Source organism: Vombatus ursinus, unplaced genomic scaffold (genome assembly GCF_900497805.2).
Source record: "Vombatus ursinus unplaced genomic scaffold, bare-nosed wombat genome assembly UNPS02008612.1, whole genome shotgun sequence".
Taxonomy (NCBI): Eukaryota; Metazoa; Chordata; class Mammalia; order Diprotodontia; family Vombatidae; genus Vombatus; species Vombatus ursinus.
The window spans coordinates 10583-32499 of NW_020948390.1; the positions used below are offsets into that span (position 1 = coordinate 10583).

At 43.7% G+C, this 21917-nt stretch overlaps 1 protein-coding gene across 2 annotated transcripts; it reads right to left on the bottom strand.

Moving 5' to 3' along the window:
* Positions 1-755: 755 nt before the first annotated feature.
* LOC114034221 (phosphoribosylformylglycinamidine synthase-like) lies at positions 756-21754 on the bottom strand. 2 transcript variants are annotated; one of them, XM_027849824.1, is made up of 28 exons: positions 21682-21754; positions 19397-19560; positions 17575-17710; positions 14934-15039; positions 13407-13596; positions 13166-13271; positions 12480-12620; positions 12207-12331; positions 11842-11970; positions 10850-10981; positions 10394-10522; positions 9507-9580; positions 9270-9426; positions 8823-8884; positions 8409-8570; positions 7460-7585; positions 7131-7262; positions 6406-6636; positions 5899-6079; positions 5641-5724; positions 5019-5174; positions 4674-4793; positions 4300-4445; positions 3993-4200; positions 3720-3811; positions 3494-3608; positions 1614-1937; positions 756-1090 (listed from the first exon to the last, which is right to left on the bottom strand). In XM_027849824.1, the coding sequence occupies exons 2-28, from the start codon at positions 19536-19538 to the stop codon at positions 783-785; spliced, it is 4014 nt and encodes a 1337-aa protein (XP_027705625.1). In that variant the 5' UTR covers positions 19539-19560; positions 21682-21754; the 3' UTR covers positions 756-782. The 2 variants fall into 2 exon arrangements, with proteins under 2 accessions (XP_027705625.1, XP_027705626.1); XM_027849825.1 differs by lacking the exon at positions 21682-21754 and adding an exon at positions 21099-21308.
* Positions 21755-21917: the final 163 nt, after the last annotated feature.

Below are 21917 nucleotides of genomic sequence, written 5' to 3' on the forward strand. Positions count from 1 at the left end.
ATATATAAATATAAACACATAAATACACACATATTTGAGACAATCTGGGACTTTGGGATAGGAGGTAGAGCAGGGTCATGGAGAAGTAGTTAAGTGTACTGACTTGGAAAGTATAGGTTTCTATCTTCCTGGGGGTAATATCTATGTAACATGTATCATTATCAGAAGAGGATAAACAGATCAGCTAACATGGCAGAAAAGGAAAATGACAAATATTGGAGGGACGTGGAAAAATCGGGACACTAATATACTATTGGTGTTGTCAACTGATCTAACCAATCTGGAGAGCAATTCAGAACTATGCCCAATGGGCTATAAAACTGTGCATAGACTAACCCAGCCATACCATGACTATGTCTGTATTCTAAAGAGATCAAAGAAAGAGAAAAAGGATCTATTTACACACAAATATAGCAGCTCTTTTTATGGTGGCAAAGAATCGGCAACTGAGAGGATGCCCATCAATCGGGGAATTGCTGAACAAGCTGTGGCATATGATTGTAATGGAATACTATCTTACTGTAAGAAATGACAAGGGGGATGGTTTCAGAAAAACATGGGAAGACTTACGTGAACTGAGGCAAAATGAAATGAGCAGAACCAGGAGAACATTGTACACAACAACAGCAATATTATACAATAATCAACTGTGAATAACTTAGCTAGCCTCAGCAATACTATGATCCATGAAAATTCCAAAAGACTTATGAAAAATGCTATCCACCTCTAGAGAAAGAACTGATGGAGTCTGAATGCAGATTGAAGCATACTTTTTTTGGTCCTCAACAGCCTTCTTGGCACCAGCGTCGGGCATTAGTGAAAAGTTGGAGCCAAGGTGAAGTAGATAGATTGTCAAATGGGGGAGGTCGCCATGCCCACTGCCAGGGCCGAACAGCTCTCTCAGGGTGGGGCATGAGTGCCAAGTGGCGGCCATCCTGGGAGCAGACACCAGCCACACCACCTGGAGAGCCATTAGGATTCAAAGGGTAGCGATCAGTAGGGTTCCCATCATCATCCACCCAATGGAGTGGGATCAAACCCTTTGCTTCCAGCTGAGCCTGGAGTCCAGGGGATGAGAAAGCCATATAACCTGTGGAAATGAGGTAGCAAGCATCAATACAAAGCTCTATCATCCACTGATTCCCTCACACTAAAATCAATTTCCCTGTCTTGGAAGCTGCACGCTTCCGTTTGTTGTCCTGGGAGTCCAATCTATCCCTGCCCTACCTCTGGGCTTCTCCATGCTTCGCCCTTTGCCCTCCCAGCTCCATTGATTTTGGTGCAGACCTCACTTTCTCATTATTTTTCCCTAGTCCACCTCCCAATCTTCTGCCTCTCTTTCTTAATACTAGTAAGTCCTTCTACCATGGTTCTCACCTTCCTACCAGCTCTTCAACTTCTTTCCCTCTTCTGCCTCTCCCATTCATATCCTGTGCCTATCCTTTTATCTCTCCTAATACTCTCTTCCCACCATATACCTAGACTTCCCCTTTCTACCAATCCTAATCCTTACTTCCTGGAGTCTCACCTGTCCTAACATCTTCATCCACCCCATATTCATCACAGCATCTTATAACCCATCCTATGTACCACTCACTTCTGGTTACTTTTACCTTCTCCATGGGCACTCCATACTGGCAGCACTCCACCTTCCATTCCTCGAAGCATCATGGCTGGCCCAGGCCCCACACGCACTGTAGCCCATCTTGACTCAAACCGACCAGAAATGTTAGACCGAAGGAGAAGGCCAGGCTGGGTGGGGGAATTGTTAGGGGTAGGGTCCTTTTCATCCTCATTAGGGTCTCTCCCAACCCAGCCAAGCAGAGCTAACAGCTGGCAGCCATTACACACCCCCAAGCTAAAGGTATCAGTTCGAGTACGAAAGCGTTGCAACTCTGTACTTGCATGGACGTTGAATGTTACAGCTGCTGCCCAGCCTGGGGATAGAAAGTGAGAAAGACAAGCATTAAGGAAAGGAGATGGATGCTGTTTACATAAGGAAATATTCATGCTCATAGTAATAAAATTTTCTTAAAGAAATAATTAAAGTTTTTGCACAAACAAAATAAATGCAACCAAAATTAGAAGGAAAGCAGAAAACCAGGAAACAATTTTTATAGTAAGTATCTTGGATAAAGGCCTCCTTTCTCAAATATATAGAGAATTGATTCACATTTATAAGAATTTGTAAGAATTTATAAGTCATTCCCCAATTGATAAATGGTCAAAGGATATGAACAGGCAGTTTTCAGATGAAGAAATCAAAGCTAATGCTCTAAATCACTACTGACTTGAGAAATGCAAATTAAAGCAACTTTGAGGTACCACCTCACACCTGTCAGACTGGCTAATATGACAGAAAACAGAAATGACAAATGTTGGAGATATGGAAAAATAGGGACACTAATGCACTGTTGGTGGAGTTGTGAACAGATCCAACCATCCTGGAGAGCAATTTGAAACTATGCCCAAAGGGTTATATACAGCAGATCCTTTTTGTAATGGCAAAGAATTAGCAGTTGAGGTGATGCCCATAAATTGGGGAATGGCTGGACATGTGGCATATGACTGTAATGGAATATTACTGTGTTATAAGAAATAATGGGCAGGCTGATTTCAGAAAAACCTGGAAAGACTTACACAAACCGATGCAAAGAAACAGAAGAACACTGTACACAGTAACAGCAATACTGTACAATGGTCAACTGTGAATGACTTAGCTATTCTCAGCAATACAAAGATCCAAGATGATTCCAAAGGACTCATTATGAAAAATGCTATCCCACTTCCAGAGAAAGAACTGATGGAATTTGAATGCAGATTGGAGCCTATTCTTTGTCACTTTCTCTTTTTTATGTGTTTTTTTTTTAATCTGGATCTCTGTCTTTTTTCACAACATGACTAATAAGGTAATATGTTTTGAATGATTGAACATATATAAACTACATCTAATTGCTTACCATCTTAGCAAAGGGAGAGGTGAGGGAGGAAGAGAATTTGGAACAAAATTTTTAAAAATGAATGTTAAAAATTGTCTTTATATGTAATTGGGGAAGATATTATTTAAAACTGTTTTTAATTCATGGAAAAAAAAGAAGTATGAAAGATCACCAGAGAACAGAATGACAAAGGGAATGTTTATGAAATAGGCAGTTTCATAAACAGAAGAGGCAGAAGAGAGACAGGAATCTTTAGGGGCCTGGGAATGATTTAGGATTTTTATTTCCAGTACACATTGAGATACTATCCTGAGACTACCACCATTTACTGAGGGCAAGTAGAAGCAAAGACATAAGTTTATCTGTCCAATTACTACACTGTTTTCACCTTCACCTAGCTTAAGTGGATAAGGTTAAAGGCTAAATCTGATTCCAAAAGAGACTGAATCCTTTGAGAACAGATGAGGGCAATAAAAATGGACCTTTTACACTAAAGGAACTTCAACTGGGGATATGGGAGGAATCTAGCAAAGTAAGCTGGAATAAAAACTGACCTTTTGCAGAACCGAGGACATCTGCATAGCTGAAGCCACCAACAAAGGCCACACCTTGAAATGTGTCCAGTCCAATGGCCCCAGAGCAAAGATCCTGCGTTGTTACATCCCAAACCTGAAGTTGAGAGGATAGGAGTCATACCAGAAGTTGGACTCCTAGGACTGGTACCTCTGGTTTCTAGCTTTCTCCTTTTGTAGGGGTAAAGTCTTTTGTTTCTTTGCTTACCTCAAAGTGAGCCATGTGGAAAGCATCTACCATCTCTCGATCTCCATTGCTTCCTTCCTCACGCAGTATGGCAACTCGAGGGGCAGGGCCTCCTGGATGAAGAGGCAGAAACAATCTCAAAGATTAAGGAATCTGATCATCCACCTAACCTCTCCCCTGTCCCCCGCCCCCCTGAACTTAGCAGGCCGAGCATCTAACCCTTATCCCCCAGATCTCTCTCTCTGGTCCTCCCCCCTCTTCCCCAGAAGATAGGTATTCAGGTTCTAATCTCACCAGGTTCACGGGGCACAGAGGTTTCAGTAGAAAAAGGTGGTAATCTGTAGCAAGGTCCTTTCTGCTCTCTCAACCCAGCTTCCTCCTCATTCACACAGCTTGGCTCAGCCTGCAACCGCTCCAACTGGAAACTTGTCTCCTCCCATAATGCACGTAACTGCCCCACTGTCTCCTCCAAAACAACTGTTCCATTCACTGCCACTTGAACCTGGGGAGAATGGGGAGGGGAGAAATACAAATGGTAAAGGTCATCCTGGCTAAAAGTCCTGAGAACTCTAGCTTGCCCAGCTCCTTCTCAACTTCTTACCCTGGCATGGGGGCCATCCCCAGCTGTGCGACCTATGGAAAGGCAGGTGAGGCCAGCATCCTGATATCGCTTCTGCACCTGGGCCTCATCAAGCTCTCGCACCTCGAGTACCAGACCCAGTTCTTCTGCAAACAGCACTGGCAGCACTGAAAGGAGAAGCAGGAACACACTGGGGCAAAGGGTCAAGAAGGATGGCAGGAAATGGGGAACAAAGGGGTCAGGAGAACTGAAGCTGAACATGGGATACCTGAGAAAGGAACAGGGGTTGGGCCATTTAGATGCTCAAATTCCATGAAATAAGAGAAAAATCTGATGGAGAAGGGAAATGGGAAAAGGAGAGCTGGGCTTAAACTTCAGACACTTGAGTCTCTCACCATCAGCCCCAGGAAAGGGCAGATCCACTTCTATCCCACAATTCCCAGCAAATGCCATCTCCAGGATGCATGTAATAAGACCTCCATCACTGACATCATGGCCAGAACTTAGGAGACGGTCTAAGGAAGAAAAAGTAAGTGGTCATCAGTCTCAGGCTCCTTTGGTTTCTTTCCACACCTCACCTTCACAGAGAAAAAGTCAGGCAAAGAAAGATTAGGAGAGACAGAACAAGAAATAGGTAACACACACTAAAGAAATGTGTCCCTCTTCTCGTCCTCATTAAACTAAGGGCCAGGCCTTCTGTGTTGTGTCCTTGACTCTTCTGGTCCCTGGGATTCACTCACCTTTCAGCAGGCCCTGGGTAACACTGAAGGCCCAAACAAGATTCTCAGGAACATCCAAATCGGGCGGCTCTGTTCCAAGCTGGGAGAAGCACTGAGCCAGGGCCGTGCCCCCCAGTCGGTGCTTCCCAGGGCTCAGAGGCACATATAAAAGACGTCCTGAAAAATTAAGGAAGTTTGAGGGCAGGGAACAAGAAAAAAACCAGATAGGGAGAGGGACAGGAAGCTGGACTTATGATTTCATTTGTACAGAAAACTGCCAAATGAGGACGTTCCCTTTACCAATGCATGTTAACATCTTCTCTGCAACTTAGAGTCTTAAAGACTCGCCTAGAACACTGAGAGGTAAGTGACTTGCCCAGGGTCACGAGCCACGTGTCACAAATAGAACTGAAACTCAGGTCTTTCGTGGCTCCAAAGTCAGCTCTCTATCTACTGAGCCATGCAGCCCTGAACTCTTTGTATCTCCAATATAGGACTATACTACCTGCATGCATGAGGATTTCCCAAAGACCACAACTCTCAGCATGCACCAGCCTCCCTCCCCATTTTCCAGGTGTATAAGGTTGTTGAAAGGAGAAGGGTGACCTGCCTGACCTCTGATCTTTCAGGAAAGAAGCGGTACCTTGCCCTCCAGGGTTCTTGAGGTCTGGGGTCACAGTGGCCATTATGTCAGGGCAAACAGCATATGCTGAAATTACTAGAGAGCCTAGTATAAGAAAAGAAGACATGGATGAGATGAGTTCAGCTTCCTACACTGACCCCTCCCTCCACCTGGCATTCATTACAAGGCCCCCTTCTGTTTTATTTACTTTCCTGAGCTTTCCAGCTCTTTCCACTTCACCTTTCCCTACATTATCCTATTAAGGTCATTCCATCTCACCAGGAGCCCTCACGGTTTCATTTCCAACACGAGCAGCCATGCTAAGTGAGTCCTTGCCACCATCCACTGCCACCCCCAGGGCACGCATGACAGCTACCATGGCCACACAGGCATCCACCAGAGTCACTCCATCCCCAGGGAGCTTAGCTGGCCACATCCAGTTTCCACTACATTTCACATCCTGAGTGAGACAAAGAATGACATGTGAGGGTTAGAGAAAACTAGGATATGAGAGAAGAGTAACAAGGAGGTGATTTGGGACAGGAGAAATTGTGTGGTAGAGACCATATGGGTATAAGGTCCAGGGTAGTTGGGAAACTGGTAATTGTAGAGAAACACCAAGTAGGGGGCTGAAATGCCAAAGAAATGAGGGGCTAAGGGCTGAGGAAAGAGGCAAGGGAAATAGCAAAGTGGAATAGGGTTCATGGTGAGGATGCAGCAGTAAAAGGTTATGGGACTGGGATAGTCAGGGAAGTTTAGGGACTGGAGGCAGGGCTGGAACCTCACCCGTAGATCAGTGATCTGTGCAAACACCAGGTTGGTGAGGGCTTCAGCCACAGCCAGGCGAGCAGCTGCCCTAGGGTCCAGCAGGCTCTTGACTGGCTGTTCACCCACAGCTGTGGCTGCCCCTACCAGTTCCCCATGACTCAAGGCCACTACTGCCACATCAGCTAGAGGTGTGTGGAGTGGCCCCACACACTGCTGTTGAGCTACCAGTCCACCCACTGACCGGTCCACCTGTGGGATAAGTGTTCAGGCATTAAGACACAACAGTGAGACACATCCAGGAAGAGATAGCAGTGATTCATGAGGGGTGAGAAAACGAAAGGAATTATGCAGTCCTGAAGAGAGTAAAGAAAATGAGATGTCTTCAAAAGGGGCAGGCAGAGAGAACTAAGAACACAGGTCCCCAGCCCCAAGGGGGAGGGGGCAGGGAAGAAGAAACTACCCCAATTCAGCTGGAACAACCCTCATTCAAACCCCTGGTGCTTGAAGCCTAGGAAGATGCTTAGCCATGTGGGCCGTAAGGGTGAGGGTGGAAGAACTTGTGAGACTGTCCTCTGGTAAAATCCCACCACTGACTCCCCTCTTCATCTACCCAACCTTCCCCATCCTGTCCCCTCCCTCTGGGCTGAAGAAGGGACTGAGCTTGAAGAATTGGGCAAAGCTTACAGTTTTCTTGTAATGAGGCCTCTTTTTGAAGCTGGCTCCAAAATGGGGGGAAGAAGTACCTTGTTAGTTAAGTAGCGCTTGCTGGCCACAGCAGGCAGTCGCAGGACCCGATCAAGAGCCTGAAGGACACTTAACCCAGGGGGCAAAACCAGGGGCTGCAGGACACAGGGGACTCTTTCAAGGAAGAAATCCTGGAAGAGAAATACAGGGTAGTGGAGGTCCTGGGGTCAGGAAATCAGGCAGGGATTCAAAAACACAAAGGGAGGGTCAGATGGGGGTGAGAAGGGGGCGTGAGGTTACAAAGGGTCAGGAGGCCAGAGATTTGGGAGGCATGGAAGCAGCCTCAGGGACTTCTAGGCAATACTCCCAGCTATTCCAATCTCAGCACCTTTCTGGGCATCTTCCCCAGCACCCAGTCCAGTTTCAAGTCCACAGGTGTTGAGGTAAGAACAGAGGGCCCATCCCCATGATCCTGTTTGCCCACAAGACATTTCCGGTCTTCTACTAATACGATCTAGATAGAGATGAAAAAGACAGAAGATAAACAAACTACATAGAGGATCAGAGACTTCTACCCACTAAATCCATATTCTTACCCCCTCACCTATTCTACTCTCTCCTCTTACTCAATGCTTCCCACATACTTATATACAACTCTAAAGTTCACCTGTTTCCTGAACGAATTCCCATCTAATACCTGCTAGCATTTATGTGGCACTTTAATGTTTGCAAACAGCCATACATATGTTATCTCATTTGATCCTCACAACAATTCTTTGAGATAAGTACTATTGCTATCATCCCTATTTTACAGATAAGAAAACTGAAGCTGAGAAGTGATGTGTCTTGCCCAAGGGTTCATAGCTAGTTCAATGTCTAAGGCAGGATTTGAACTCAGGTCTTCCTGACTTTCAGGCCCAACACTCTTTTCCCCCCACCCCCCCAACTCCTGCAACTGTCTCTATGCCTCTTCTTTTAGGTCTTGTTGTTCAGTCATTTCAGTTGTATCCTATTCTTTGTGACCCCTTTGGGGGTTTTCTTGGCAAAGATACTAGAGTGGTTTACTATTTCCTTCTCCAGCTCATTTTACAGATGAGGTAACTGAGGTAAACAGGGTTAAGTGACTTGCCCAAGGTCACACAGCTAATAAGTGTCTAAGGCCTGATTTGAACTCAGGTCTTCCTGACTCCAAGCCTGGTACACTATCCACTGTGCCACTTAGTTGCCCTTGTTCTAGGTAGACCCATCTTGTCCATAAAACTCTGACCTATCCCTTCCTTGCAAGCAATTTTCCCCTCTCCTGTTCATCCCCATTCCTGGTTGTCTAGGCTTCTTACCCGTCCATCTCCTGTTATGGTTCCAACGTAGCAGATAGGACATCGTTCTCGAGAGCAGACTTGGTTCATGAAATCCCGATGAGAAGATCTTGTCAGCAGGGCGTTTGACTCCTGGTACTCAGCTCCCCAGATTTCCAGGGCACTCAGCGTTGGGTCTCCCAACTATAAAACCACATTAAAGGAGAGAGAAGAAAAAAAGATAAAAGACAGTCAGATGATCCTTGAGAGTTAAAGCAGACTGGACTTAAGTCAGAAGGGTGGATAAGGGTTGTTTCTTCTCTGACTCCCTCAGATTCCTTGCAATTCCTGGGGGTAGGGAGCTGAAACAACTGTAGGGGGTATATGTTACGGCATGGTAATGGTACTTCAAATTTCTTCAAGGCACAACATGGAACAGGGTGTGGACTGACATACCTGAAAGCGGCTGGTATAGATCCTGGCTCCAGCTGGATCACTCAGTTCCTTTAGGACATTCCCTAAGAGAATGGGTAAGACAGGTCAAACAGGCACTCGGTACACAGATCCTCAGACTGAGGGGACTCAATATTGGATCTAATTTTACTTACCTAACCTTCTTCTGGGGTGTGGGGGTAGTCTCTGGAGAGGAAGACCTTAATTTCAATTTTTTCCCTGCTCATTTCCATACTCCCTACCTTTCCCACCTTTTCTACTAACTACCGTAGTTCCCATTTCCCTTAATGAATTAGGATTTTAATCTGGAATGGAGGAAAGTCATAGTGTTATGTGGCAGTGGGAAGAAGACGGTTTGCTACTCCTAAAAATTCCTCCCTAACCCTGTTTAGGGGAGTTGTGTTGGGAAAAAGGGCCCTGGGCTTCATATTCCATCTCATAGCTCCTCACCATTGCCACCAGCTCCTTGATCATGAAGGCTGCAGATGGGATTCCCTCCAGGCGCCTCCACACAGGCCCGGATTACCCGGTTCATCTTCTGTTCCATCTCAGGATCACCCCGTTGCACTGCCCCAAAATCCAGGTCACTAGCATTGTCCCCTTGAACCTGTTTGGGGACGAGGCCAAAGATCTTACTCCCTGTGCACCCTGGCATCCAGTCCACAGCATTCACCTTCTTCTACTCACCTGGATGGATGAAGCAGCTCCACCCCCAAGTCCAATCCTATAGACCGGCCCCCCAATTTTCACAACCTCCATGCCTGTGAAGAAGGAAAGTGAGATGAGCTAGAGTTAGAGAATGGAGAGATACAACAAGGGCCTGTCAAGATGAGGCCTCCAAGTTAAACCCTTCCTCTAGCCCAGGAACAGAGAAGACAGCTTAGGTTATAGGCTAGAAAAGGACCAGGCAAGTACTAAATGTTAAAAACTTAATGTTTTATGTTTTGCCTGACTGAATATATATAACCTTTATCAAATTGCTTGCCTTCTCAATGAGGGGGGAGGACAGGAAGGGTAGGAGATAATTTGGAACTCAAAACTGTAAAAAAAAACCGAAAGGCTAAAAATTGTTTTTACATGCAATTGGGAAAAAAATAAATTAAAAATTTTAAAAAAACTTAAATTTTTCTTTTTTGGTGGTAGATATCTACACCTATGATTTTATCAGCATAGGAAATTCCCAGTAAGGAATTTCCTCTACCAATACAGACCAGCACTTTCTCTTCAACTTATGGTCATAGAGAGGTTAAATGCCATTCCATGTCAAAGGAAAGACTTGAACCCAGTTCTTTCTGGCTCCAAAGCTGGCTCTCTATCCACTACATAATGCTGCTTCTTCACTGACTTAATAAAGGAAAGGGAAAAAACAAGAGGAGGAAGGGAATATGTAATGAAAGTGGTACTCTGCCACAAGAATAGAACAGTGAGTAAGAGAAGATAATTCCCCCTGCCTCTTAGACTTTGAAAAAGACCTGAGTTCAGTTAGGAGATAGGAAGCTAACTGGGGAGACAGAAATCTTTTCTTCCCTAAGACCTGTACTGTATGGAGGCAGAGAGACTGAGAAGGACCTCACCTTTTTCAGGGGCTTCTTTGTTCACATGCTCAGCATTTATGGATCCAATACCACCAGTAAACATGATTGGCTTGATCCATTCCCGCCGCTGCCCATTTGGGAGACAGAGCCCCAGGGATCGGGCAAAGCCTGGATGGAAGAGATATCCAGAGAAGAATGAAGACTGCCCAGCTTCCACCAGTGGAGGCAACACTGGTTCACTGAATAAGTAAGACTGGGGCTTCATTTCTTCCTCTAATTACTTATTAGCTACATGCCCCAGGGTCAGTCACTTAACCTTGTTAAGGCTCTTACTTCATCTGTAAAATGGGGATAATAATTCATGTAGCACCTGTGCTATGGGGTGGCTACAAGGATCAAATGACAAAAAGATCCAGGAATCTAGCTCCCACACTTCACTCTACACTTATCTGAGGGGCCCAGATGATGAGTAATACCCCTGCCCATCAGCCTTACCTGCCAGCACTGGTTCCCCAAACTTGTTCCCATAGTCAGAAGCCCCATTGCTTGCTTCAATAGCAACTTCAAGAGGATGGGCGAAGTTCCTTGGATACTGGAAGTTTGGATCTTCCCAGGGTAAAGTATAGCCTGGGAGAGTTACAGGGAAGAGAGGACACCTGTGAGACTTGGGCAGAGGCTTCCTGTCACATGGAAACACTGTAAGAATCAGCTGGGTTAGCGAGATCCACCACTACATCTCAGATCACTTGTAGGCTTTACAGGCCATCTGTAGAGGCTGGCTGATTGAAGAGAGGAGGAAAGGTATAGGGATATCAACTACAGTGCTGACCCCCTATGCCTCACCCCACTCTCCCCAGCAGCACCTTGTTAAATTGTTTGTCCTTCATTCTCGAACAGGACCATGACATGAGGGAGGTGATGCCACAACTTGCAAGTGAATTTGATTTAAGTGAGGGAGGGCTGTGCAAAATCACTAGCCACACTTTCTTCTCTGGAGCCATCTGGGTACAGTGGCAAGATACAGATCAGGATGACTGGAGATGGCCCTGCCTTTGCTATGAGTGTACACTAGGAAAAGGAATTGCAAATCAGTTTTCTCATTATGAGAATTCTCCTATTTCAAAGAGAATATGGATTTGAGCCACAAGCTGTCAATGTAATACAGGATGTTCGCAAATTCTTAGTGCAATCTTAAGCTATTTAAATTTTAATACTAGTACATAATATATAGTAAAACATTAATTTCATACTAGCTTTAATAGTTTAGAACTGCACTAAGACTTCTGGGACACCTTATATTACCAAACTACACTATCCCCTTACAGAATAAGCACCATCAGCTACTAATCCCATCCACTATAGGACCTTCCAATGAAGCCTTATAGGAGACAAGTCATTGCCTTCTGATAAAGGAAGCAGAGCATCCTCATGCCTACCAAGACAGAAGATCTATTAAATACAATAAGAGACTTTTATCTGGAAGAGACCTGGAATGTGCAGATTGCCAAAGCAATAACCAGCAGTGCCAGCTACGACATGCGCCCCTTTGCCTGCACACTGTACGTCTCGAATCCGGCCACCAGTTCCTGTGGTAGCACCACTGAAAGGAGCAACACCTAGGCATGGAAGAGACAAAAAGGAGATATAGTGACCAGCACAGAAATAGACAAGCCTTTCCAAGGCCTTTCAGGGAATTGTGAATCCAGTTTCCTAGTTCCTCTCTTCCTTATACAGTTTTTGTTTAGGAAATAATATATCCCCAAACCACGATCCACCCCCCCCCGAACTCCTGCTTCTGTCTCAAGGATTCAGAACCCCACATCCCCAAGGCTTTCCGCACCCTGACTCCTACCAGTGGGGAAATTGTGAGTCTCTGCTGTGAAGATGACATGTCTTATTCCTGTCTGCTCCTGAAAACGGCTTGGCTGGGAAGGGTCCTCAGGGCACAGGGATTGAACTTCTTGCCCCTGGATAGCACTGACAATACAGGAAGCATCAGGCACTTGAGTGCTGGGACAAAGGCATCTATTTGTCCCAAACAAAGCCTCGGGTCCACCTGCTCTAAACCTCAGTGTCACAGGCGCTGAAGTTGGAACTCCTGGTTTTCCCCAGTCTTAGCCCTCACCTGCTGTTGTCACAAAATTTAATGACATTGTTGGGATTAGAGGTTGCCTGGGTGCTCATTATGGCATCAAACAACGAGTGCTCCAGCTCTTGCCCATCAACCCAAAGTCGACCCTTGAAGAACCAATGTCGGCTATGTTCACTGGAGGATACAAAGGGAAGAATTATGTCAGGAGGGTGAGCGATGAGGAATCTGAACAACTTGCTAGCTCTTTTCAATTCAAATCTTTAATAAGGTCTCATTTTCTAATGTGAAATTTGATACATCCCATCAGCCAAATCAACTATAAAGGGGTTAAACACTAAATGTTTCTTTTAAAATTTTAGATTATATATCATCTCCTCCACCACCATCCCCAGCTCCCAATTTAATACTTCTTTAATGCCTATACTGAAGAATATATTTTTGATAAGGATATTCCTCCACTAGTGAAGAGAGTTCCTCATCCATGCCTTCTCAGAGGGTACCATTCTTGTCTGGCTTATTCTCCCAGATCCACCATTAGTACAAACTGAGAAGGGCTGTCTCATAGGAAGGCTTCTCTCTGAGAGCACAGTCCATTAACATCAAGAACTTAGAAATGCAGCAACAATACTAGACACAAAAGCTCAAAAAGGAACCCAAGCCATCAATAAACCAAACCCCACCTTTCCCTTGCAAATCACAAGTGTCCCAACTCATTTCACCTATTGGACTGGGCCAGGTCAAAGGCCTCCACTATGCTGGGGTTACGTTTCAGGTCCTGAAAGCAACGGGTATAAAAGTCCAGGTCCCAGGAGTCCATGGCCAAACCTAAGGATCACATCACAGACCGCTAACCCCCGGAGCCCAAACCTTCCTGCCCACCCTCTTTGGGTATCTCATTCTTCTCCTCCCACTGTTACCCCTGGGATTCCCCAATGCCCAGGTCCCACCCAGGATACAAACCTAGCTCTTTATTGGCCTTCTCCAGAGCAGTTCTTCCTTCAGCCAGGATGTCAATGAGACCATTGCAGGAGGCAGGGATATTCCCTGTAGAGAAGCTCTGGATAGGCCTGAGGAAGCATTGCTCCGTCATCTGATCATGGATAGTAGCTAAAGCAATAGCCTTCTCCTCAGCTGAGGGGGCAGAGGTAAACTGAAGGGAGGACCAAGGAGAGAACAGGATAAACAATGAGAGGGATAAGAAGAACACGGAACATATGACCTATCAGACTTATGGATAGGAGAAGAATTTATGAAGAAACATGAGATAGAGAGCACTGTGAGATGTAAAACGGATAATTTTGATTACATTAAATTAAAAAGGTTTTGCACAAATGAAACCAATGTTGCAAAATTAGAAGGAAAGCAGAAAGTGTGTGTGTGTGGGAATTTTATAGACAAGTTTCTCAGATAAAGGTCTCATGTCTCAAATATATAGAGAACTTTGTCAAATTTATAAGAATATGAACATTCCCCAATTGATAAATGGTCAAACGATATGAAAAGGCAGTTTTTGGATGAAGAAATCAAAGCTATATATAGTCATATGAAAAAATGCTCTAAATCATTATTGATTAAAGAAATGCAAATTAAAACAACTTTGAGGTATCTCACACCTATCAGATTGGCTATAATGATAGAAGGGGAAAATGATAAATGTTGGAGGGGATGTGGAAAAATTGGGACACTAATACATTGCTGGTGGAACTATGAACTGATCCAACCATTTTGGAGAGCAATCTGGAATTATGCCCAAAGAATTATAAAACTGTGTATGCCTTTTGACCCAACAATACCAAAGGAAAAGAACCTATGTGTTCTAAAATATTTATAGCAGCTCTTTTCGTGGTGGCAAAGAACTTGAAATTGAAGGGGTTCCCATCAACTGGGGAATGGCTAAACAAATTGTGGCATATGATTATGATGGAATACTGCCGTGCTGTAAGAAATGATGAGCAGGTTGATTTTAGAAAAACATGGAAAGACTTGCATGAAGTAATGAAGAATGAAATGAGCAGAACCAAGAGAATGTTGGATATAGTGACAGCAATATTGTTCAAAGAATAACTGAACAACTAAGTTTGGAGTATTATAAATACTCAAATCTATGAAGTAAGATCCACCTCCAGAGAAAGAACTGATAAACAGAAATATGCACAGAATGGTTTTACAAAGATACCCACACTTGTCAGTGCAGAGTGGAGAGACAGGGAGACAGTTCAGAACTTAAAATGTACCAAAAAAATTTAATGTAAGAAATAAAACAAAACAATGAGAAGAGAAAGAGATACACACCCAGAGACCAAGAGATATGTCAGAAAAGAAGGAGAAATTAATAGCAGAATTTGCACCTTCTCACCTCAACCCCTTCATGCCAGGCTCTCTCCCTACTACAAATTATTTCAATAACTTTGTTTATCTTATCCTCATAATTCTCCTCCCCCAATTTCCCTGCCACTTGCCCTTTGACCAACGCCACTATTTTCTTACAGTGAGCAGGTAGCGTCGAGTTGTCTCTACTCGATCCACAGTACTCAGCCCAGCTGCCCAGCACACAGACACAATGTTGGTAGATGCTGGGCTAGAAAAGTTCAACCTAGGAGAAGTTGAGAAAAGACAATGAAGCACTATCAAAGTCATGTATCTCTGGGTTGCCATGATGAATCTAGGACCTTTCCAGGAAGGATGCTTTACCACTACAAGTCAACATGAGAATTTTCTGGCCTTTGTCATCACCACCTTCAGAGTTTATTCAAACACCATCATGTTATACTTCAGACATATAAGCTAAAGTTAAATTCTGATATATAATCTATTTAGGACTAAAAATTAACAAATATAATCTGATCTGCCCATCCTCACTTGTATCAGATTAGACAGTTCCCACAATTCCCTGGGAGTCAAAGTCTAAAATAAGATGATTATTTCTTAAAACCCATATACCAAAAATATCACAAGAATGATTTGGACAGGCAAAGTAGACAAAGGTTATCAAGAGAGGTAGGAATATGACACAAAGAGGGAACATCCCTACACACCCCCCCCCTTTCCTAACTGCCCATCCCTTCCCCAGGACAATTGTATTTTACTATCCACTCCAGTATCTTTGCCAAGAAAACCCCAAATGGGGTCACAAAGAGTCAGATATGACTAAACAACAAAATCTGTAATCCAGAATTGTTCCAGAGACATCCCTGACTAGAATGTTCCTGATGGATTTGTTTGGCTCTCATGAGCTCAGAGATGTTAACCACTTTATAGAAGCCATGTGCCAAGTCTTCATTTCACTATTCATTTCTTAGTCATCTCTGAACCCCTCAGCCCACCCCTGCACACACATACTTCACTTCGTACCCCTTTATTCCAGCTAAAAATCACTGACAAAAATTATTGTTAGTTCAGACAGGACCTCTCATAGCTGGTAGAATCCTTATCACTTCAGGAAAGACATTTTATTTTGTCAGCCCACCAGAGATGATCATATGAATGGAAACCCAATCCACACTAACCAAATTATACATAAACTGGAATGCTAATTCATTCATTTCAAATGGTACAGAGTATTCCCTCCAGGTGGATACATCACTTGGAACACCAAATCACAGATTAGATGGCTGTTTGGTAAACTCAGAATCACAGCAAAGTGAGTTGGATATTACTAACAGCTTGGTCTACCAAGCAATGCTGGGATCTAAAAAATGCTTCTGTCTGACCCTTCTGTCATCATTAGAACTAGCATGTCCAGTGTTAGACGACTACTGATAGTATCTTACTTTGGCTTTCCTTATTCTAGATTCCACACAGACCATCTCTCTTCTGTTAATAACATTACATTGAACAGGTATATAATTGAATATTATCACTGCTTAGGAATGAATTACCTTGACTACTTTAGACTGATGTTTTATATACACACACATACAAATATATATGTTGTTCAGTTGTTTTTAAGTTGTGTCTGATTCTTTGTGACCTCATTTGGGGTTTTCTTGGCAAAGATACTGGAGGGTTTGCCATTTCCTTCTCCATCTCCAAATAAGGAAACTGAGACAGAGTTAAGTGACTTGCTCAGAGTCACACAGCTAATAAGTGTCTGAGGCTATATTTGAACTCAGGTTCTCCAGGCCTGGAGCACTATCCACTGTGCCATCCAGTTTCCCACACAAATATACACAGGTATGTCTCCCTGGGGATCCTTGAGGATGTTAGCTCCTTGAGGATAGGAGACCGTTTTACTCTTGTCTTTATATCCTCAACGCTTAATCACAATTCCTGGTATATAGTGAAAACTTGATCTTGTTGACAAATCAATGCTCCCCTCAGTAGTCCCCCCAGGAGACATTCAGTCTGAGATGTAACACATTTACATGACATCTGATGATGAGTCATTTCTGAGAAGATGACTTTTGGGCAGATCTGGATTACAACCTAGAGTCCTACAGTTACCATATACTAATTGGAAAAGTCATTTAACTTCTCTGATACTCAATTTCCTCATCTCTAAAATGACGGTATTTTTGTTAGAATCAAGTCAGCTGACAAGGGTAAAGTACCAATGTAAATGTCAGTTATTATTATGTTCAATCTTATTAGACTGAACTTCAAGACACATCTTCTGATGACCCCAATATTGGGTGTGTGTGTGGTATACTTAGGTGGGAGCTCTCACTGTTGGTACAAGTTGTATTCCAACTGTACAGTGTCAACCCTTTGAAAAGAGTTTGTTTTATTTTTGTCTTTGTATTTTCAGTGCCTACTTCTACACCTTTCACGTAGTAAGCATTTAAAAAATATTGGATGAATGTAACCTATTATTCCCTAACTGCTCCTGGCCCACCATTTCTGAAAGACTGACTGATGATCTCTGGTCTAGAGTCAACAGAAGCCAACATCCCTGGGAGCTCATAAGAGCTGTTATTACAGTCTTCCTTCCTCAGTTTCTTCCCTGAAAATTAGGAGACGGTTGATGGTAGAATAGGAAGTTTGAATATATTCTCTGAGAATGGGAGAAAGAAAAACAGACAAAAAAATATCCCAAGAGGTAGAAGTGGCAGAAGCAGAGTGAAGGTGAAAGCTGGTAAAGGGCAGGATAATTTACAGAACAGATCATTTACACAAGTGCTAAACTCACCTGGGTCCCACCTCAAGCAGTAAGTCATTGGGGCCTGGCAAAAGCCAGGACTCCCTCGCCACATCATTTGACTCCAAGGGACATCCAAAAAGCCATTCTAGCTTCTGGGTCTCCTGGGGGCTTGGAAAGGACTCAGCTATGAAAGAAGTAAAGAAGGTAGGGCCTCAGGGCAGGCATTGGGACCCTCAGTCCCTAGCACTTATTCAATACATGCAATATCATAATTTCCAATTTCATGTTTATTTAATTCTTAACAGTTAGAATTTTATTGTTAAATGTTACAACATAAAACATTAAAACCAAGCTTTATTTTAACTTGTAGAAAGAAACATGGTTAAATATATAGACTTAGTTAAATACATAAATATTCCTCATCAAGGTACCATATACTAGGAAGACATTTTTAAGAGTTCCTCAGGGCAGGAGGAAATTAATAATTAATTATTAATTAATAAAATTAATAAAAGGAGATTATATTTATTATTTCAACGGCACAGGAAACTCCAGGATGAAGAAACCTGTTCTAACAAAGCAGGCCAGCTCTGGCACCTGCACAGAGCCCAAAGAGAGACAACTACCAAGGGCCAAATGTCTGTTTACTCAATCCTGAAAGTATAAAGACATATGCATTTTCACTGTCATCCCCATTCCAACTTTCTATTCAACACTCTAGTCCAGTCCCAGTTTTATCTATTCTACTGGTACTATGTTTTGCATGATTTTTGTTTGCATAGCTGTATTTTATTGCCTGTCTTGCTGAGAAACCACTGAACACAGCAGATAAGAGTTACAAGGAGGATAATGTGGTTTTATAATCATATGCCAAACTTGTTTATTAGAAACAACTGTGATGTATGAAGTTCAGACAAATGTTCTGTACAGAAAAGATTTTTAGAGTTAATGTTATTTCTGCTGGCAAGTGAAATTGTATACAAAAACCAAATAAAACTCCCAACTTAAAAAAAAGTTACAGAATGGGGGTAAGAATTCACTATTTAACAAAAACTGCTAGGTAAACTGAAAAGTAGCATGGTAGAAATTAGATAGAGACCAGCATCTCCCACCATATACCAAGATAACCTCAAAACGGATATATGACTTAGATATAAAAAGTCACATCATAGGCAAATTGGAAGAGCAAGCAATAAATTACCTTTCAGATCTATGGATAGAAATATGATATGAATATGAAGAGCTCATGACTAAACAAATGACAGAGAGGACCACCCAAGTTAAAATGGCCAATTCTGATTATATAAAATTAATAAGTTTTTACACAAACAAATCTAATGCAGTTAAAATTAGAAGGGAAAAAAATCTAGGCATCAAGTTTTTTTAGGGGCAGCTAGGTGGCACAGTGGACACAGCACCGGCCCTGAAGTAAGGAGGACCTGAGTTAAAATCCGGCCTCAGACCAAACACTTGACACTTACTAGCTGTGTGACCCTGGGCAAGTCCTTAACCCCAACTGCCTAAAAAAAAATTAAAAAAAAAAATTTAAAAGCCCTAAAATTTGTTTTTAACTGGACTGTGTATTGGTATGGTTGGATCTCTCCAGAATTAGAAAAATTCTTGCTATCTCTAACACCCATAGGATGATTTCTCTTCAACCATCTGGGTACCTGGGTTCAAGACTTAGCTCTACAACTTTCTACCTGTTTGACCTGAATCATTCTCTAGTTTGATTTCCTCAACTGTAAAATGAGAGGGGTGAGCTAGATGACCTTTAAGATCTCTTCCAGTTTTCAGTCCATAATCCTTTCATTCTGACCCAGGGTCCCCACCCCACCCCCAAGCCCAGGCAAGCATCCAGATCCTTTACCTGTCCAGTTTACATTATAACACAGCTCTGTCTCTATACCCTGAAGTTCAGTCAGCTTCCCCTTGAGTTTCCTCTGAGTGTGCCCTGAGGCTGCTCCCTCATGACCAGAAGAACGGACATAGAAATGAAGCACCTGAGACATCTGCACAGGTATACCTGAAAATCTGTAACAAAGCAAAAATTGTATAAAGCTGATTCCCCACCCCCACCCCACATTATAACTTCTTTTTAAAACTGGGCCTCAAGTTCTTCAAGGAAAAGTTTCAGAAGAAGAGAGGTTGAATCAATGGTGAATCATTACCACAGTGGGTCTAGGAATAGAGCTGGAGTAGCCATTTAAGAAATTTACGGTTTGAGAGCAAGGTCCCTTTTCCACCCACATCCAACTGAATCCATGCTACTAAATGCTTTGGGGGAAAGAAGAAACACTGCCTTTACTCCTTGCTCAAAGACTTTCAATGGCTCCCCCAATCACCTTTGCCTGTTATTTCCCACTTCTCAACTTGAGCACTCCGCTCCAGTCAAGCTGTACTATTTTATAGGATCATAGATGCTGGGCTACAAGGGATCTACTTTAGAAGGCAACTAATCCACTCCCGCTCTTTTCGATGAGGAGGAAATGACTTGTCCAAGGTCCCACTGGTAGTGAAGTGACAAAGTCAAGATTTAAACCCCAAACCAGGGCTCTTTCCACCATAGTAACTTTTCATGTGTTTTTCACTTTCTCAATGAAACTAAGCTTCTAGAGAACATGAGAAGGGGGCTGTGGATGTAGAACACTGCATACACTATTATAATTGGTTGCTAAGTTGACTAATTTTTCTGACATGTTTTTCCTCCCTCTTTGATAGAAAAATTGGTTCTGGAGGGAGAAAAAAGGGTAACTTTTGGCAATGAGAGTGAGGTTAAATAAAAGATCAATAAACTTTTTTTTAAAGGAATACCCTCTTGTTTTGTAATAGTTTGTATCTCCCACTGCTTTTTCAGTGCTAAAAGAGATATCAGAAGGTGTGGTTCGAGGAACACTGAATGTGGAGTCAGAAGACAAGGATTTGAAACCTAGGTCTGTAGTTTTCTACCTGTGTGATCTTGGGCTAGTCACCTAATCCATCAATATGTTCCTCTGTAAAATAAAAGGGTTTGATTGGATGATCTCTAAAAGGTGCCTCCAATCCTAAATCTATTATCTATTCTATGGTGGTGAAACTCTCTCTCCAGAGAAAGGACACAAATCCTCTAGGTCTTAGTAGTGAATCTGCTATTGCTAAAAACGTATCACCCAGAAGCCAACTTCCAAATTTAGCTAGTTTGGTCCTATAGATTCACAAGTCCACTGCTGGGATCCCTCATTTCAACATGTAATTTCTTATTTTTCACAGAGCCCACTGGATTACCATTTTATAAATGAGATATCATTCTTCTACTTAAAAATTTTCAGTGCCTCTTCACTACCAAAAATAGTTCATAGCAATTACTAGCATTTATAGGCTTTTAACATTTGCACAAGTGCTTTGCTGCATGCTATCTCAATTTAACCACACCAACAACTCTGGGAAAGTAGGTGCTATTATCTTCTAGCACCCCTATTGCCAAGGTTATGCCTTCCTATCTTTCCAACGTTACCACGGCTCCGTTAATACATTCTGCACTCCAATCAAATTGTGCAACTCCCCGTTCTCTTACCCCCTCCCCGTTCACTTACAGAATTCTGATAGAGCCTGAAGGCCCCCTCCAAGGCCACCTCCTCCAGGGCCCTCCCTAGATCTACCCTGGGACCTTGCAAAGATTTCTCCTGCCTTTCCCTCACGCGTTTTGGCGTTCTTTTTACGGGCCAAGGGCTAGGAACTTCATCAGAGGCCAAGTCCAGAACCTTCCCACCCCCTTAGCGCCAAGTACGGACAGAAGCGAGTGGTGCACTCGCGGCACAAACAGGATGAACTAGGAGGTGCGCGCCGGTAGTCTCCTCCCCCTGACCCCTCTCATTGGGTGAGCCCGGGGCGAAGAGGCTATCGCGCTTGCGCACTTAGCGCAACCCGGCAGGGCCGAGCACGTGGGCTGATGGGGCTATCGCGCCTGCGCACTTAGCGCAATCCGGCAGGGCCGAGCACGTGGACCAAAGGGGCTGGGCAAAGTCGGAGGGGCAGGGGAAGCGCACCAGTTTCCCCGAGACTGCCCAGGCCCCGGTATGAGTGCCAGTAGCGTGCGCCCCAGACCCGACCGCGAGCAGGCAAAGCCTTGGGGAAGGGGAGGCGAGGGAGGCGAAGGGCAGAGAGCATTTTACTTACGCTAGGTCAAGGATGGCAAATAAGGAAAGAGGCGCGAGCTCTTCGTTATGAGCCCGTTGCTCAAAAGCGGGTGAGGGGCGGGACTAGAGAACGGCGGGAAAGATCTCTCTGTTCATCTCGCGACACGTTCCCTAACCCCCCCCCCCGCTAACTTTCCCCCCCCCCCCCCCCCCCCCCCCCCCCCCCCCCGGGGCCCAGAGGCTTTTTGACACATGTAATGTAGGGATTTTTTCATG

Excerpts from the sequence above, each read along its gene's own strand:
- LOC114034221 (XM_027849824.1), bottom strand. The coding sequence starts at position 19,538 with ATGTCTCAGGTGCTTCATTTCTATGTCCGTTCTTCTGGTCATGAGGGA. Across the intron at positions 4,794-5,018 it reads TACCCAGGGCCTGCTGAAAG|ACCGTCTCCTAAGTTCTGGC; the intron begins GTGAGTGAATCC and ends TTTCTTCCTTAG. Across the intron at positions 3,609-3,719 it reads TCCACATGGCTCACTTTGAG|GTTTGGGATGTAACAACGCA; the intron begins GTAAGCAAAGAA and ends TCTCAACTTCAG.